The sequence below is a fragment of the Tinamus guttatus genome, unplaced genomic scaffold, assembly GCF_059628265.1.
Source record: "Tinamus guttatus ecotype Peru unplaced genomic scaffold, ASM5962826v1 Tinamus_guttatus_pri_ptg000115l, whole genome shotgun sequence".
NCBI lineage: Eukaryota > Metazoa > Chordata > Aves > Tinamiformes > Tinamidae > Tinamus > Tinamus guttatus.
In genome coordinates this window covers 4473783-4493524 of record NW_028288649.1, presented here as the reverse complement: position 1 = coordinate 4493524, position 19742 = coordinate 4473783, and the positions used below count along the sequence as shown (strand labels likewise).

The following is a 19742-nucleotide window of genomic DNA, read 5'->3' as shown; positions in this document are numbered from 1 at the left end:
AACAGCAACTGCAACACATATTTTAAGACAGTTACTTCATTGTGAAATGTTGCCTGCCCATTGCCACCCTGGTACTTCTTTGTCAGCCACAGTCAGCAAACAAGTGCAGTTGAAAGCTGGGAGATACTAAACCCTAGTGGAGCAATAAGTGCCTTTTCAGTTGTATTTCAAAGCTATATGACTGGCTGAAACTATATTTATTCCAATAGTTAGAAAGAGTCAAGTACTATCAAAAGGAAAAAGAGAGACCTTCATACTGTAATGAAGTTAATAAAATGCATCAATTGTATATTTCTGCATTTTAAATCAGGAATTGGGTGTGAAAAAGTGAGAGTAATTTGCAGATTAAGAAAAGTTTTTCCACCACAGACAAGCACTTGCTGGCATATTCCTCTCCCTTGCTTAGGGGATTCATTTCTCATGCCATCCGCTAGCTTTCAGGGTTAGCAAGGCACCACTACAATTTGTTGAGGAGTTTCCACCAAGGACAGTAAATCTAACAACTTAAAGGTGTGACTCCTGCGATTCCATGCAGAGCTCCTTTCCTCCTGCAAAGGAAATAATAATTTCTGACAAACAGGATGACCGTCTTCAGGGCAGATTTGTGAATACAGCAGAAGTTTTGCAGGTGCAAAACTTACCAAATTGAGTAAATCCATCCTCATAGTGTTGTAGCTGTCCAGGTAGCTTAAAAACACTGAACTGAGTACTTTTGTCATCACCGACAGAAGGAGCACAAGGCTAAGTGCTTCACAGAGAGGGTGTAGCAATAAGGAAAATGAAAGTCACTTCTTGAGTGACTTCTCCATCTCCTTCTAGGTTGAGTTTGACATATCTGAAATTCAGTTACAGATATGTAAATTTGTACATTTACAAATCTTTAAAATATAAGAAAAAACACTTGAAAGCATTAATATATTGACATTTGAACTGAAAATTGTAATGCTCTGGGCTACAAATACAGCACATTTACCCAAAGAGGTCTTTAAGGAAGTAAGTTAAATCAAAATCGGCTTAGCTTGTGAATGGGAAGATCTGCTTCAAAATATTGCTCAATAAAATAAAATAAGTTACATATGAGTTTTCAAGTTTAGGGAAATGAAAGTTAGAAATACTGAGAAAAAAAAAAAGATAGCTAAAAATAAGGAATTCCATCAAGAATGAATTCTCTTCTCTTGATACACAGCCAGTTATCTATTGCAGTGCAGTACTAGTCAAAACTGGAGAAAAAAGTGACCAAATAAATTAAAACTAATAGCCAAAATTCTGTATGTCTAGGGAAAAAAAATCCAGAACCACAACACTGTTCTTTATGCATAGTAGTATTTTTAAGATCCAGCTAAATGAAAATTTCTGCAGATTTATTTTTGTTTCCAATGACACTTCAGTTTGTAGTTCTGGTGTTGCAAGCAAGATGACTCATTATGCAGAAAATAGCAATCGGGCAAGGAAGAGAGGGCAAGATTAAAAAGTAAATTAAAAAAATAAGTAAAAGGAGAGATTCTCAAGGAGCTACATGCAGCTTTCGAGTGCTACAGGATCACAGTTTAAGAGATTAGAAAACAGTTCTATCAGCACACTCGCATCCTGATTACCTCTAAGTAAGAGTAACATAACATTTCTATGGGGATTTTCCCCTGCTCCTCCTTCTCGCTTACAAATTTACTGTGCTTTTTATAGGATTTCCTCTGGGGCCGACATTGTCTGTGATGCTGATGTTTTTCACTCTTTTTAATTCTGAAGCTTCCTGTGCAGCATCAGGCCAGCCACATGTTCAATACAAATCTTAAAAATATATCCAAGAATGCTTGCATACTACAGTTTTCCAATTAAGAACAGGTTACCACAGGATACAGCAGTATAGCAATAGTCCAAATCCATGAGGGCACAGAGAAAATAAAAATAAATAAATAAGAGTCCTTAGAGATGCATCTTGCAATTAGCGTTTTGCACTTATCATTCTCAAAGCATTTTACAGGTTTTTCAGCTAAATCAATCAGAGACATTTGCAAGCATTAGCCCTCCCGATGTTGATAAATCACACATCACTTTTGCACGCCTAACCTGTGAGTCAAGATATTGGCTGACTAAAGCATAGCAAAAAGTGCAGAAATCCCCAAATTCCCATCAACTCATCTAGAAGAGAGGTTTTCAGGTTTCGCATTCTTAGCTCAGAATCTCAGAGCTGTCTCTAGGGCAAACCCTGGTAATAAAAGGCAGCACATCAGCCAGCAGCCTGTTTGTCACCCAGGAGCACCAACCCAAAACGTCCGTGTGATTTTTCACACAAGAAAAGCCAACACCCCTCGAAACCACACGACACCCTTGGGATGCACCTGCCATTTCACCAGTTAACTAACGAACTGCAGAGATGGAGGGAACCACCTGGGGACAGCAAACTAGAACCACCACCTCTTTGGTACACTTCAGCAGAGACTCACTTTTGGCTACTTCTAGCTTTGCTCTTGAATGTACACTTTGTAATAAGAAAACATGATAAAATATCAAATCTGCATGCGAGTATTTTCATCAATAAAGTTTAGCTAAAAAGTAGCTCAGCTCAGTGCACTATTAAAAAATGGAGAGCAGTGGTACAAGAGCTCACATTTTGCACAGAAAGACCTGTCATGTCTGCTCCAGAAAGTATAAAGCAAGCTATACTTAGCACTGACAAAGACTGCTCAGAGTAGAGTATTCTCTTAAGTGGTGATTAGAACATGTAAGGAAGAACTTGGAGAAATTCATTCTTACTCATTTCTGGCACCACTGGAAGAAAGGGCTGCAGCAAAGCTATTGGAATTTGGTTGTTACTATTTTCGCTCTCATGTCGTGTCACTTAACATGACAATTGGTCACATATCTGAACAAGTTGGGAGAAAGGAGGAAAAAAAAAAAAAAGAAAAGAAAAAAGCCGGGGGCAAAGTTACTCTGCCCAAAGATTAAAGCTAAGGAGAATCAATACTGTCTGCAATGGAATAACTGGACTGCTTTTTGACATTCACTCAAAGACCTTAGGTATAGACTAAGCCTAACAGCATAGACTTATCTGTGTGGATAGAATCGAAAAAAAACCTCAACGCTGCTGTAGGCCCAAGCAGTCTTCATAAAGCTTAGCTCTAGTCCACTTTTGAATCTATAGTTTCCCCCCCATGTTAAAATGTCAACAAATGATATGATCTAAGTGTAAAATGGTCTTGAGCAAAGCTTTACAGCAAAAAGCACAATCAATAAATGTATTTAAAAGGTTGATTTTTGATGATACCGGCAGCATGACAGATACCTGTAGAGGACAGTCATATTCCCACCCAGCCCACGAGAAAGGCAAAACAAGGATTCTTGCCCTCCAGTTCCAAATATGTTTGCTATTTCCTTTTGACTTCATCAGCTGAATGCAAATGTGTGCTTTCCAAGTGGAGAGACAAAGAGGAGAGCGTGGGCTGAACAGCACGTCATCTGTCGTACGTGCTCTACAAAAAACACATTCATGGCTTTAGCCACCTTTTTTGTTTGTTTGCAGCAGAACTAGCCCCACATTTGCAAGGAACATTTCCTCCACTCCCTAGCTGCATGTTTGTCACTGGATTTTTGTCTTATCATGCGCATGAGAACCAAAGTTTATTTTAGCACGCAGTTTATTGTGTCAACAATGAAGTCTGTATTTCCTTCAAACTGGAACCTGTTTCAGTATTGTATTTTCCTTCAGAAATATTTAGCCACATTTTCATATCCATGGTTAGAAAGAAGCCTGGTATCTCCTATCTTTAAATAATGCCATTTGCAAAATACAAATTCATGGATATGAGACATTAAAATATAAACTAGCATATCTAAGGCTGAAACAAAACAAACAAATAAAACTAGCTGACGAGTAATATAGTTCCGTACTTAGGAAGCCAACAATGCCAGCATACTTTAATATCTAAATGTTAGGAGAGCTGAATTATATATTCAAAGGGTACTTTTTTGATAGCATTCAGACATTCAACACTTGTGAGCTTCATGCTATTCTCACTCGCATGTTGTTCCAGGGATCATTTCTCTTCAAAGGCAACAGCCTCGTGGTTCGCTCTCTATGAGTGCACCTAGTATGGCTTTTATTGCTTTACAGGTGGAAAAGCATGTTACAAATATGAAAGTGGATGCACAGTTATTTTTTGCAACTTTGGAAGTATAATTTGTTTCTATGTTCATTCAGTTTTCACAAAATGTTTTACTTTGTTATTTTAACTCAGGCAAAAAAAAATGTACATGCATTATCGCCAATATAAAAATTTAACGAGTATCTATACACACTGATCTAGTTTTATGAACTATATTCTCATATAAGCACATAGAGAAAAAAAACACAGCAATTAAGTTTGCAAAATCATAATGCTGGAAAATTAAAAAGCTATAGAAAAACTCACATGGGCAACCTTACGCTTGGCCACTTCATACCTAATGCTGTAATACTATCTTGGCTGACAGTTCGTCCGATTCTGTTTTGAAAATGAATCACGGTTCCCAGCGCAAGGGACTGTAGGAGCCCTGAGTCACTGCTGCACGTGTGTAACGTGCTTCCCAACACCTGGAATGCAGATAGGTGATTTTAAACCCATTCCTCAAAGGACAGCAAAATACCATCTGCCTGTCTGAGTGTCTGCAGAAAGTGTTTCCAGGCAGACCTTTCTTTTGCTGCACATGAAAATCTTTACCAGGTTTAAATCCGCTTCGTGAAAAACACATCTCTTGCCGTGCATTATGACACAGCTTTTATTTCAGCAGTATAGAAAAAGCTGCTTAGGTTACACTCAACACAACTGAGCAAGAGTCTGACCTTCATCTTTATGTCAAATTTAGTACTCCGAGACAGACGCACCCTTGTTTTAAAGGGGCACACATGTCTCCTCTTTCCCCCTGAGGATCTGTAACTTAGGGGTGACTATTTGATTATACTTCATGTGGTAACAACCTTAACCATGTTTCAACTCAAGCTATAGGAAAAACCTCCAGGAGTTTCGTAAGCAAAGCATAGGACAGCCTTTATACACATTCTGCCAATGTGCTAGCACTAGCATCAAAAAGAATGGCATTTACTAGCATTAATAATGCTCCAGATACTAAACTACTAGCCTCTGACATCTAAAAATTCCTCCTTCTTAATTTATAAAATGGTTACGAAACCATCACTCTGACATAGGGACTAATAATGATAGTCTGACTAGGAAGAGTTTTGGAACAGCACTAGTTTTCAAAGCCATTTACAAGCCAGGTGTTGTTATATAATTGCTTTACGCAAGCAGTATCTTACATGTAAAACCAAATAAATTCTTCTGCTTTCTTAGGCGAATGTGTTACATGTTAGCAGAAGACATGCGAAGCACACGCCAGACGAGAACTCTGTATTTATAGCACGCTAAGTCAGTCAGCAAATAGAATCTACTAAAAATATCAACAATGGTATGCAGCACACCCGCTCTTCGGGGACTAGGCAGTCCATGGTGGTCTGATTTTTAGACATAGCAAAGAAGAAAGAAGAAAACACTCAGGCAGGTCAATCCCTAAAGAAGACTAAGGCATCCAAACCTCACGGAAGGCTTTGCATTCTGTGTGGCACACAGGCAAGCGTCCCAGCCCCTACAAGATTTGTCTGTGGGCTTCCTAGCATCCCCATGTCACTTCTACACCATGTTGCACAGGGAGCAGAAGCATGTGCTGAGTGAGGCTGAGCATAAGCCTCATAGGTAATACATCTTCCCATTCTTACAAGCCTTCCCATCAGGAATTTGAAGCCTGTTAAACACTAGGCACCTAACAGCTCTAGATGACACCAAGACATCCTTATGAAAGTCATTATGGTTACTCACAGGGAAAAAGCTGCCTTGGGAACTAAGGCACTGCTTTAGGAAATAGCTAACAAGGACACATGCAATTAGAGCAGACAACAGAAACAATTTCCTTTATTCTTACATAGTGATGTGCAGGTAACTAAGGTAATCATGGATTTTACAGAAATGTTTTATTTTAATCTATAAAATGGAAACCTCTAAAATGCTCCTAAATAAAATCTCTGAGTAGAACAATCAAAAGTTTCTTACTCCTCCTTCTCACAGTTAAACATCTGCAAGAATGTGCCATTACCACAGTAAAAGAACATTCCAGGTAGAAACTAACGTATCTCTGCCCTAAAAATAACCAAACCACTAATTAGAAGTAGGCCCTTTGAAAATAACTGTTCAAAATAACATAATTTTGGTTCATGCATCTGCGAATTGCTGGGAAAACCCCCATCACTTTGTAACACTATTCAAAAACCTAGAAGCTTCATGCAAGACTAAGACAGCAAACCAAGAACATTTACATGATGAAGTTTTCCATAAGCAGGTGACAAACAGAAGAGAACTTACCTAATTTGAGAGGTAAACAGTGGGGTTTGTGCATGCATGCATGTGTATGTGTATGTGTCTTTTTTTTAAAAGTAGGTTTGAATTTCTAGCAGTGACAAAGGTTTTCTCTAGAAGACAAAGAAAAATCTTGGAAAGCTGTTGCAGACTAGTCTACAAATGTGTGAGAACATAAGGAAAGACATACGTGAGGATATCAGAGGTGGATGAGGTATGGCCAGAAGGTAGAGAGGAAGGCCTTGTTTGTACTGGCCTGCTAAAGGCTCCATCAGGTATAATCACTGCCTCCTCAGCCAAAAGAAATATTTATATATGCCATTGTAATTAAGCTCTTTTCTTCTCTGGATACCATAAATATTGAAGTTTCTCCCCCTAAATACAGCACTGCCCCTTTTATTATTTGGCTTTCCTAAGCCCTTGCTTTTATCAGGCAGGGAGAAGTAAAAAAAAAAAAAAAAAAAAAAAAAAAAAAAAAGTCTTTCTAAGATCCTCTGTCACTTGCGTCAATATTTACTTTGGTGCCATCATGCTCAGCCTAGGCTCCTCCTTGTTTGGGTGGGGTTTTTTTGTTTTTTTTTTTTTTTGGCTTCTTATTTTCCTCCATCCACTCCTTTGCAGTGTTCATGTCTATGTCTTTGCTGCCAGTCAGGAATTGCATAGTCCTCATTACATGGGGGAGCAACAGAAGTGCTCGCTATATCTAGGTGCATAAAATCCTGAAGAGGAATCAGACTCCTCAAATTCATCTGTCAGAATATCCTTCTGAAACTCCTTATCAGATGATTTATCCTTGCAACGCTATCCTAGCTCGCTGGAGTTTGTATCTGTATTTGGGTAACGTGATGCTCTTTCCAAAGCCTCCTGTATCAGCAGTGCCTGCTAAAGTGACCCTTCTCTTTCACCTTGTGGTCAGCTCACACAGGTAGAGCTGAAGAGAACCTGAGGCTCTTGTCCATCTCCCCCTCCATCTGTGGTTGCCATGAAGGTAGCTGTATGTGCATAGACATGTTGGTACTTCACTTCCAAACTGGTCTCTGTTTTAATCTTCTTTCACAACCAGCAGAATTCAGACAATGTCTCCCAGCTATTGCTCACGTTTTTCCAAGGCAGAGGATCATAGGTACAGTTGTGTAGCATTACTGTAGACAATTGAACACAAACAAACCAAAACATTAAAGAACAGAGAGACTCCTCCTCTTTGCTGTTCTGCATCTCGGAAGACTTATGAGCAGCAATAGCAAAACTATCCGAAATATCTTTTATGTTCATAACCACAAGTAATTGTTATTGTAGCTCTAGTTGTCCAAGACAGTTAGGATTTGTAGGGAGAAGTAATGGCTGCTATTAGACTAAATCCTCACTATCTTTCCTCATTCTCAACAGTTAGGCACTAGTTTAGAAAAGTTTGACTGTACTGAAGATTCATCGATGTCTTCAAGCATCATGACAAATTTCCAGCTGACAGGAAGGGAATATATGTCAAGAGGTACTGAGGCATTCAGCATGAAGCTACAACAGCAAGCTTTGCTGCTTCCAGTGGGATTTCCATGCACACAGATACGTGGAATCTCCCAATAGTCTCACTGCAAAGCAAACTTCCCAATCCCTTCCAAAGTCAGTGAGGAAGCCTTGGCTGCCAGAACAGGAACAGCATGGAATCCAGAGCCTTTGGGAGCATCACACTCCCCATTCCAGGAAGCAGCAGTACTGGCGTGATACTGGGAGAAGGGTAAGAAAGTGACCAGAAGATCCCCACAAACACCAAGAAAGAAAAACAGAAGAAAGATCATGAGACTCTCTAGAGCATAGTCCAATGGGCCATAGAACAAAACAGATCAGATGGGAAGCAAAACAAGATGTGGCATTCTGTGCAGCAGGCTGACAGCCCCTAAAAACTACCTTTTTGAGAGTTCGCGGCTTCTTCTCTTGTCATTTGCCTCCCCCAATTCATCAAATAATCCAAGCTATAACCTGAGGTTTTCATGAACTTTCTTCTGTGGAATGGAGAATTCATTCACCAGCAAATTACTATTACAAACAAATGCTACAAAATATCTTTAAGGGTTCTATCCTTTCAATGTTACACTGGCAATAAATTCTGCATTGTAAGGGACTAAGTAGAAAAAGCCCAGTGGATTCTACCATTACGCGATTTCCTCAAAGATGCTTAAAGATAAACCTGTTTTTACAGGTTTTATTTCTTTCTTATAGCAGCACAGCCATGAGGAGATTTCAAAGTGAACCCTAGCAGGGTATTTCTACTAGGTGTTTTCAGAAGGAATTTTCCCCTTTGCGACCACAACCTCAAATCCAGAAATAGGATCACAATCATAAGGTGGGTTCTAAGTCTCTGTCAACATTTTAATTGACACAAGCAACACAACAGTTGCTCAAAGCAGAGAAAATCCTGGAGGACTGTTCATTTTTACAGATAAATCAGTTGTAGTAGTAAAGGAGTGTTACGGGCAAAAACAGATGGGCTATATTGTAACTTCAAGACTAGCCTTGCTACAAATGAATATAGGGACAGTCCATGAAAAAACAGTTATTGAAAAAAAAAAAAAAAAAACACAGTGCAAAAATGAAACTGTGGCCCTCAAGGCCTACTCATTTAGTGGCTATTCTTAATAGGAGATTAATAGAAAATTTATTTTGGGGTGAGAAGAGAGGTCAAGTCCCCTTCACCAAGGAGCAGAACTGGAAACTCCTGCCCCAAATTCCTGACCAAGGCTTATCACCTTGATGGAAGCTGGAACTAGGACCGTGTTGCAATAAACCCTGTGAGCATCACGCACTGGTTTCAACTCCACTGCTGGGGTGGCCCAGATAAGATTTCAGAGAATTTGGGCCTCCTTCTGTGTAATGCCCCAAGCCACTCCAGGAAAGCTCACAGCACAGTCAGAAAAGTACACATATGCTCCCTGAGACAGGCCTCAGTTTTGAATTGAACTCTCTCTCTGAGACGAGACATAAGGACACATAGTAGTATTTATTCCATTATACTTAGATCACTGAGGTGCACAAGACTGAGCTCAGTCAGGACCATTAGACCCTCACAGAGAGAGAAGTCTATTGATACCACAATTCGTAATAAAGGGATATAGCAATCAGTCGATCATACTTCCCAATATGTTAACATACGACAAAGTTAATTTTTATGCATTCTTGTTTAAATGGCATATTAATAAGCACTAAGGATTTAAGTATGTGATGGAGTTAATATTTATGCATTACTTCTATACGCTCAGCTGCTCCATGAAAGTGACAACAGAATTCACTAATGGCAAATTAATTAATCTAAGGAATGCAATATCTGTGTGTCACTGAGACAAAGCTAAACAATGTGTCTATAAAACATAATAGTTGAATAATCAGTTCAGCGTATGAAAAATTTTAAAAAGGAAATAACTTTCATAGAACTGCTATGCTGATTTTCAAAATTAGTGTCAGTTTTTAATATAAAAAGAAACAATTCACTTAATATGTAGGTTGCAAAACAAGGGACGGTACCTCAGACATGCTCATAACACGTAAAATAGGTGCCAGGTGCCACACCTAGACAAGCTCGAGCTAGTTGCCATCAGGACAAGAACAACCCTTCAAGTTATTTTCCACCATGGTGAGTGCTACTACCACTAATTTATAATCTTCAGCCTCTCTGCTTGTGCCGAGCATCTTGTTATTATGAGGAATCAAGAAAACACAAAGCAGGCAACTGTAAATTTCATTTCCACATTCAAAATGATGGAGAGTTACATATCACAGAATATTTAAATAACAAAAAAAGTGTCAAGAAGAAAGTCCTTCCTCATAAATATTGCAATACTAGGATTAAACAGCCATTCATCTCCATAAGAAAGAGTAAGATTTTTAGAACAGAATACAAGTAGATTCACGATCATCTTGTGACCACGTAAAGAGAGTGTATTTTACAAGCCACTACTCACAACCCTAACATAGAAAATCCCATTATTTATTAGTCAGTAGATAGGGTATTGCACCAAGAAAACCAATAACCTCTTCATCATGTCAGTCGATATTCTTGGGAATATTCCAATTTGAAAGGTTCTCCAAAGACAAAGTAACTACGGAACAGCAATTAACACACAGATTACCACCTGACACAGTAAAGCATGATCAAGTGCAGAGCCATTCTGAAGAGATCTTACTGCAGCTGAATAAACAGTTTCCTAGATTACTGCTACTCATCCCTATGACTGTATCTACATTTAATCCAGTCCCCCTTCACGAGGGAGCAGGTTGCAGAACAACGTTTACCCAGGGAGGGAAAAAACATCTTACCTTTGAGCACCAACTGGCTATACGTTCTAACGATTCCCTTGTGCCTAGCATACACTGCACAATTCTCATCAGTATGGCATCCTTTCATCACTAAAAAGCACACACGCTCTCTTCCCCCACAAGCTGCCGCGATGGTATAGCAAGTACCCTTGCACCAAAGCACTGCTATTCAGCTGCTTGGCACTAGAGAATAGCTGTGCTTGCTCCTTTAACACGGAGGGGTTTGACAGCCTTCTATTATGTTGTGTTCAGCCACAGCACTGGGAGGAGACACTTTTAGATCTAGGAAATAAGACAGAACGCTATCTGCACGTTAACGCACCAAGAAGGACCCATGGGTGGCTTGTCATGTGATGGAAACCTCAAGCAGCATATGAGGGTCAGGTTGAAGAGCGTCCTGCTTTACCTACAAACTGGCTGCACTACAGAAAACTCCATTTTCTACAAACAACACTTATAGAAGGATTAATTAAGACAGAGAAATATTGTAATTTTACACTGACCTCCCTTGTCCCCAGAAGAAATCTTTTCTGGAAGTTAGTGCTTTACCACATTATAGCACATATATGTATTTGAACTCGCAAGCAAAGGAAAGCATTAAAGAGGTGGCACTGCACCTTAACGTCTGTCTGATGAGCAATGACCTTTAGAACAAGCAGCACTGAAAGCAGTCAGCAATTTATACGTAGCTTTTTAACCTTAAGAAAGGACACAGTCAGTAAAATGCAATGCCTACTCTGGCACTATTCCTCTAAATATCCCTGGAAAGACAAAACTCGGGACAACTTGCCACACGTTTAAGGTGCTCCTGAACGGCCCTTGCCTTTTGGTGAACTCGGGGTTGGGCTGAACCTCCCTGTCCCCTCCTGTCCCAACAGGGCATGTGGCACCCCCAGGACCATGCAGTGTTGGTTCCACAAGGGCTCCTTGGTGGCACTGCCAGCCACCCAACTATTCTCATCCCTTAAGGGGGAAATACATTAAATAAAACCACTTCAACTTTTGGTTTTTCACAGTTGAGAGCACGAGGGTCCAGAAACAGGAACAAGCAGCAGCCCCACACTAAGCAGCGCCCAAAGAGGGTTTCAGTCCCATTTTAAAATAAACGGCGGGGACACATGATCCAATTAAACCCTAATTATGTAAGTAGCAGGGAAGAGTATTTACACAGGCACTGATTACGGCTATTAAAGTCTAAAGTCGGCGGCCGGCGAGCCTCCCTCGCCGCCGCCCCAGCCCGCACTGCCGGGGGAGAAGGAGGTAGTTTCGCTTCCCAAACTCCCACCTCGACCCCCTGGAGACACCGGGACGCGCCCCCACCCCCGGGTCACCCCGCCGATGATTCACTGTGACCCGTGCGCCCCGGCCGGGCTTGCCCCCCACACACCGGCCCCCCCCCGGCCGTCCCCCCGTTACCTCCGAACAGGTGCGGCGAGAGGTGAGCGGGCAGCGAGCCGATGACGAGGCGGGGCCCGGCGGAGCCGCCGCCGCCCGCGGGCCGCTCCCGGCCGCCCTCCTCCGGGGTGCTGCTCACCGAGTCCTGCGAGCCGTAGGGGCCGCTGCTGTGGGGGATGTTGAAGGCGGAGTGCGCGGCCCGCGCCGCGGAGCCGCTCGCGCCCATGAGGGACCTGCTGCGGGGCGCCGCCGCTCCAGCCGCCGCTCCGCCCGCCGCTCCAGCCGCCGCCGAGCCGCCCGGGGCGGCGTGAGACGCCGCGGCCGCCAGGTGCGTGTAGCGCCCGCCCGCGCCTGCCGAGCGCCCGCCGGTGCCGTTAGCGCCGCCGCTGCCGCCGCCGCTGGAGGAGGGTAAATCCCCGCCCGAGTACGCCCGGGTGCGGCCATTGGCGGCGGCCGGGCCGCTCTGCTTGGCGCCCATGGTGCCGCCGCCTGGCGCTGCCCGCTGCCCTTCGCCGCCGGCCCCGCGGGCGGCGGGAGCGGGGGCGCGGCGAGGCGGCGGTGCGCGCGGAAGCGGCGCGCTCGCTCGCTCGCTGTGGAGAGGGGAGAAGCTCAGCTCGCGGCGCCGCCGCGGCCGCTGCTCGCGGGTGTGCGGCGCCACCATGGGACGGTGCTGGCTCCCGCTGCGCGGCGACTCGGCCCCGGCGCTGCTGCTGCCGCCGCGGCCGCCGCCATCCTCCGCCTCCCGCGCCGCGGGGCTGTGCGCGGGGCAGCAGCAGCGGCGCCGCCGAGGCCGCTCGCCCGCCCGCGCCCCTGCCCTGCCGCGGGGGGCGGGAGGGGGCGGCCACCGCGGCGCAGCCGCCTCGCTACCGTGTCGCCATAATGGGGGCGGCACCAGCGCGGGGAGCGCCGCCGCCGCCGCCTCCCTGCCCGCCCGGCGCGGGGCCGCCCCCGGCCCGGTGCGAGGAAGGGGAGGAACCGCGGCCGGCGGGGCCGCCGCGGGAGCGGGGCGCGGGGGAGCGCCGCGCGGCTGGGGCCGGGGCCGGGGCCGGGGCCGGCCGAGCGGCGGAGTTTGCCTGACCGCCGCTACCGTCTTGCCGAGGCCAGGAAAGAGTTAAAAAATTGCAAATAGATTAAAAAGAACCGGCTGCCGGCAGAAGCGGGGCTGCTGCTCGTGCCCGGCGCGCGCCGCGGCCGCCGCCGCCGGCCGTTGGTGACCGTTAGCGGCCGTTAGCGGCTGTTGGCGGTGGCCGTTAGCGCTGGGCAGGCCGAGGGGGGTCCTGAGGGAGCAAATGAGCGCAAGACACTGCCAAAATGAGTCGTTCTAGCATTAAAAAAAAATAAATAAATACAAGCCCACGAGGCAGTGCAAGTGGCAGCGTGTGTCCTGCCGATAAGCAGCCTCACAGCCGCCGTTGGCACCTCCAGTAAAACCCGTGGCTGCCCAGTGTGGCAGGGCTGTAGCACCCTGTCCCAGCCAGCTGCATCCCTGGGTCTTGGGCAATGCAGGAAAAACCCGTGGCCTTTTGCTGTCGGGAAAATCCCATGGTTATTGATGAGAGCGCTACACAAGCACGGATTGACTGGCAGCCAAAAGTTTTTGCCCGGTGACTTATACCCATGTCAGTAACTGGCTCGGTTTGCTCATGACGTATTGAATCAAGGTGTAAGATTTCTTGGTTCTTTAACAGGGAGCGATAGGATGGAGCAGCTTCTGCCTTGAGAGCAGAGGAGCATAGTTCCTGCCATCAGTCATCCGAAATAACCTCTGTAGTGCTGATTAGGTGCCTCCCTCTTTCCCCTCCTTTTCCCACTTCTGTTACAACTCAGCGCAGTCCGGTTCTGTAGCCCGTGCGGCTCACTTTGATCCGCAGGAGCACGCGGCATCGCTTCGGATGGCAGGGAAGGTTGCCAGCCCTGCCTGTGCCTCCCCACACCTTCTCATGGCCAGCTGAGACACGCTGAGGATAACACCCCGAGCGGCCCCATGCCCAGGAGGAGAGGGAGCTGTTGCTGGTTTCGATAAGCGGCAGCAGCGATTCCACAGCTGCCTCGTGAACAGCTTGGCCTTTTGTGCGCCGGGCGCTGGGCAGACAGCTGGGGTCGGTAATCTGCCCGTCCCAAGCTCTGCCGTCCCCACTTGTGAATCATAGGCTGCAGTTGGTGCTAGTCATGGTAGATACCCTGAGGTGGATCACACATGGGCATGTTATTTGTCCATCCTTAAAGAAAGAAAATCAATGTGGCTGTGCTGCCTGCCTGCTCTGCCGACAGCTGCTTTTGCACCCCTAGAACAGAGGTACTGATGGCAAGAAAATAGGGAGCTGTGTAGGAAACGGAGATCCTATTAATGTTCACACAGAAGGAAAAGCTACAGGAGGAATTCATTTCTTAATAGTTTCCAAGAATCCACATAGGCAAAGGACATTGCAGACATGACTCATAATTTCTGCTCCTCGCAGAGTGATTGCTGCATGTTCAGCCCTATCAGAGCAGGTTTAGAGGACAGCGTCCTGCAAGTTTTATGGAGTTTTTAAAATTTCCACTATGACAGAGTATTAGTGGACCTGGTCAGCTGCTAGAATAAACAGTAAAAGTATTTTGAAAATAATGCACTGCCATGCAGTACCATAGTATTTTTTGGAATTTCTCCACAGTGGGTCCTAAGAGTTGAGCAATCACTAATATAGATTATGTTTGCATGTGAATAATATGTAATTTAGAATTAAATGGTAAAGTCTGTGAAAAAAAAAAATCCCTTATGATATCCAAACAATTAATCAGTGTTACAATCAGAATATTACTTCCAACAGCGTGGAGTGAATTGTGTTTCACAGAAAGCAAGTCACAGAAAAGAAATATGTCACAGTAACCTTCGTTCCTGTCCCCTTCCCAGAAAGGGTGGACGTTCCCAGGCAGGCGTGCACATTTTTGTCTTTGTTTTTTTTTTTGCTTTGAATGTAGAGCATCTGGTTATAATATTTGCAAGTCTCTCACTATCCAGATGTGTGAATCTAGGCAGGACATGTACCTCAAAGAACACCTGCATCCAGAAGAGCAGTTTGTCATGCTTCTGAGCCAACTTGGTCCCCTCCTTCACTCCCGGTCCCTCTTATAAACAGTTAAATAGAAATTTTTGAATGTATGGACATTTGCCTGTTTAGCAGATAGTACAGTTACATTTTCAAATGTTTTTTCCCTACAAATAAATGTCTACTAGCAATAAGACTTGTAGAGGCAAGCACCTGGCACTTTATCTTCTAGCCATTTATTCATTAATACACTCCAGAAATAGTTTGCATAAAAATTTCAGCATAGAAAATAACCAGTGACAAGGGCACACAGTGCAGAGAGAAATTAGGACATTGTGTTGCTGACCAACTTTCCACTGATCTCCAGAGCTGAGTGGAAAGTACGTAGTTATATAAACAAAATTAACTTCTCTGGGCCTCCACGGATGAGTGCTGCAGAAACGTATCTAGGGAATCTTATTCTTAATTAATTAAGCATCAAATAGGAGCTAACTCTCTTGTTCCTTGTCCAGGACAGCCGAAGAAACTGGTTTAGACAAACAGAATAGACTTGCTGTTCTCCATTATAAACTGCATGCCTCCAGTTCTGGCTACAGTGCCTTGTCCATCAGCGAGTGCAAATAAGAAACTTGTTTCCTTGTGCCCTAAAGAATACAAAATTAGCTACAAGTGCATAATATTGCACTTTTCATAAAACATGCTCAGATAAGCAGAACAAGGGAGATTAATTCTACTAATCAGTGACCTATGCAAAGAAATCATCCTCCCTCCCTTCCCCTCACATGGCTATTACAGCGAGGCTAAAACGAGGTTTAGGGCAAGGTTTCATTTCTGGTAAAAGCACCTGGCCTTAAACTAACAAAGCCAGCCAGAGGTTTGCATTCTGTTCAGATTTCTAAAGGAGACAGATTTTTCTACAGAAACAGCAAACACTAGTGACATGCAACTATTTTACAATAGCTAATGAGAACCCTTAGTAGAGTTTGGGCAACTAGATTTTCTCATCAGATACCAAATTGGATATGCAGGTGGTAGCTGGGAAAGATGTAGCACTACTGCAGTGATGTTTTTGCATTTTTATATATTTTGGGTGTTTAAAATAAATAGCACTGCAAAACACCTCTGCCCAGATCCCGAAAACAGGGATTTTTGAGATGCTGGGTGCTCTTAGAAGAAAGCAACACAAAGCAGTTTTATCACTGGGCAGGGATAAGATGTATAAAATGCACATGCCTTAAATATCTGTAGCTAGATTAAGCCATCAGGCTGGCCAGACTGTTTTTAGATATGTTTGTATCTGTAAGCTAAAGGAAAAAGGTTTCCTATTATCCCTGGAAAAATGGCTACGAATGATACATAAACCCATCATATGGGTCTTTTTTTGACATCTTTTGGTATCACTGCATCTCCAGCTGGTAACTGATATTTCAGGAAACAAAAATGATAATTCAATATAATTCAAAAACTGAAATCTAAATTTGCACGGAGTATCTCTTTGCACACTTGACTTCAATCTTGCAAAGATTTATGTGTATGCTTATACTGATGCGGTGAGAACAGTCCTACAATGTGCTGTGGTCACTCCTCACAGAATAAAAAACATTAAGCACCACTGAAAATATTGTCAGGTTTAGGTCCTAAACTTATTCTCAAAATGCGTGATGGCTGATATTTTTAGTTTAAGAGACTCTATCCTTGTTTTCCAAAAAAAAATCTGTTAAAATTGTGTGTCTTTTGTCTGAAGCTTATGCTTTCATGCAGTTTCTATCACATTGTAAACAATAGGCAGTATTTTAGATACTAGACTTACCTATGCCGAAAACTGGTGTTCACATAAAAGAGAATCTAGTCTTAAAAATAAGCTGGCATCTTGAGTTGACTTCCTCACGAGCTACTTGGTACAGGAATAAACACTTTGAAATTACTTATTTGAAGAGATGGCTATTTTTGCTGTGCATCACCAAGGGCTATTAAGTAGTACTATAAGAAATATACTTTAGTCTAACAATGGCAATTGAAATTATTATGGTGAATACGTTTCCCTAAACTGTTTTACATTCAGAGCTGTTTTATTGTAGCCACTTCATACCTTCGTGGCTAACCAGGCAGAAATGCCACTTCCGTGAATTTGCCATTCTTGTAGATAATTACTGTAGTGTTGTACCTGGTTCTCTAATAAAATACATTTGATTTACTTGTTTGGCGGGTTTTTTTGTGTGTGTGTGTTGGGTTTTTTGTTCTGTTCCTACTTTTGCAAGCAGCCTCCTGCCGTGTAACTTTTTTCCTGACCTTTCATGCATCTGTAGTCCGTCTCTCCCGTGCTGTCCTTTTTCAGAAACCATTGTGCAGGCCACTGTTAGGCACTCAAACCAAGAACAAATGATAGTTTACCGATGGCTCTATCAGCACTAAGTATATTTGAACCGATTCATCAATGAAGTTACACACTACAAGTTTCTTTGGGCAAGGTCCCATGCACTTTTCTGCATGTATGGGAGTATGGGGATAGACTAGCTGACCTGCAATGGTCCCATCCGGCTGATTTTTGTCTGATCTGTGAGTTCTCTCAGGAGTGGGTGGATGACAAATGAACAGATGGGTGTTGACTCTCTCCTGCTTCCAGCTCTCAGGAATCAGCACCCAGCAGTGCCAGCTGGATGTGGAGCTGGGAGGACTGTGGATCAGCTCTTCTCCCTTCGCTTCTGCAGGAGATAATGACGGCCCCTCACAGGCTACTCCTTAATCACACTGTTTGGTCTTGCAAGTCAGAGTGCCAGACCAGGAACCCCTTGTGCACCTTGAGAGGCTGTTGGCTTCAATAGACAGCCTTATCTGAAGCCTTCACATCAGTTATAAAGAAAGCACTTGAAGTCTTGAGACAGTGCATATTACTCAGGTAAATCAGCCCTCAGAAACTGGGTGCAGATAAGCTCTTTTACAAGATAGATCTTTCATTAGCAGCACTAATTGCTTGAGTGCTAGACCTCCATAGAAAGAGGTGAGTAAATGGAAAACAGCGTTACAGAAACAATAACAAAGTGAGATATGTACGAATGACAGCAGGTGGTAGAGCCATGTGACATTAAATTTGCCAAGTACAATTTGTGTTCTTGCAGGTTCTTCATTTTCTGCCAAACATTACCTTAACTCAGCCTCTCTGAGTCTAGGAGAAAAAAATGACTTTATCCTCATTTTTTTTTTCCAAAGTATTTGTTAATATTTTCAATCAGTATTTTTAGCATTTTTATTCTCATATTTTATAGCCTCCTACCTACATTCTGCTACTGATAAGCATAATAATTAGAAATGAAAACATAGTGAGTAACTACGTATACAGCTTTTAATCGCAGCCGCTTGGGCAGTCGCACACACGTTACAGTGACTTCTTGCAACAGAAGTCAAAGGGGCACTGACAACCATAACGCACAGCAGAAACAAGATGTGTCTGTCAGGGCTACCCTTTATGAACAGGTGCTTGGTGAAGAATATGGGGGCACATAACTGGATTTTCCTGAAGGCCTCGACCGCGGCTGGAGCTAAACTGAGTCAGGAGGAATGTCAGAGAGCTCAGATTCACGTTCTCTCCCAAAAACATGTTTTCTATCCAGGCTTCTGAGCATCTTGCACCAGGCGTGAGGATGGTGTAAAAGGCTCCGTCTGTTGTGCTGGCTCTGATCCACTTGACAGGGGACAGAAACCATAAAAGTAAGAGATGAGAAAACAGCACTAAATCCCCATCCTCCTCTCCCCTCTCTGTCCTTCCCCAGTATTTACCTCCCTAGGAGCAGGAGAAGAGGTCGCTTGTAGATTAATGATAGGGTTGGAATGCTTCATGTCTCTTTCTTCAGCCTTCCCACAGTAGCACAGGGACCACTCACAATTTAGACTGGGAGGTTCACGTTTCTTAAAGAAAGAAAATGCTTTCCAAGAGTGGTAGAAAACAAAGGAGTCATTTTACCCCTTAGCCCAGCATATACTTCCTGGTTGGTCATCCAGCCCCAAGCTGGTTGCAGTCCAGTTTCCAGCAACACTAGGCAAGTAATGAGTAAGGTTCATGTTAAAACGCTACTTGCCAGAGCAAGTTGTCACAGGACTATGAAGTGTCTTTCTGGGTAATGGGACTGCATGGCCTCTGACTTAGCAGTAAGAGTCTGATGGAGGTGAGATAAATGATTAACAACCCCCTGGATCACCTGTGCAGCTCCACCTTAGCAGGGTCACAGCTTCCCAAGATGATCCAGAACCTCTTATTTTTCTCCATCGGTCTTTTAAACAAAGCTGTTCCTCCAGGGCTAGGGTAGCTTCTCTGTAACGCAAAGGTGATACACTAAGTGAATAAGCCCTTTCTGCAGCTTTATTAATCCAAATCGAGGACACAATACAGATTTATTCCATCTGGAGACTGAATGGTAAACAAAAGATCAGTTCTGTGGAAACATCAAGAAGCTGGACAGACATGATTTTTTTTTTTTTCCTGGATGACAACTTTCTCTTGAGAAAGGAAGAAAGCCGAGTACATTGGTATCATGAGTCCACACTGACATCTAGTGCTGAAAAAATTACATCAGCTAGTGAGGAAACAAAGAACAAAAAAGGTGGCTGACAGGAAGGAAGATCTAAACTTAGGGCTCAG

General features: G+C 43.7%; 1 protein-coding gene across 1 annotated transcript in view; it reads right to left on the bottom strand.

The window, feature by feature from the left end:
* Positions 1 to 12764, bottom strand: part of ZNRF2 (zinc and ring finger 2) — a 52371-nt gene extending 39607 nt beyond the window's left edge. The window contains exon 1 of the mRNA XM_088521132.1: positions 12102 to 12764. Coding sequence (XP_088377258.1) covers positions 12102 to 12741 — 640 coding nt within the window. The 5' untranslated portion in view covers positions 12742 to 12764. The remainder of the gene's footprint in view (positions 1 to 12101) is intronic.
* Between the last annotated feature and the right edge of the window lie 6978 nt (positions 12765 to 19742).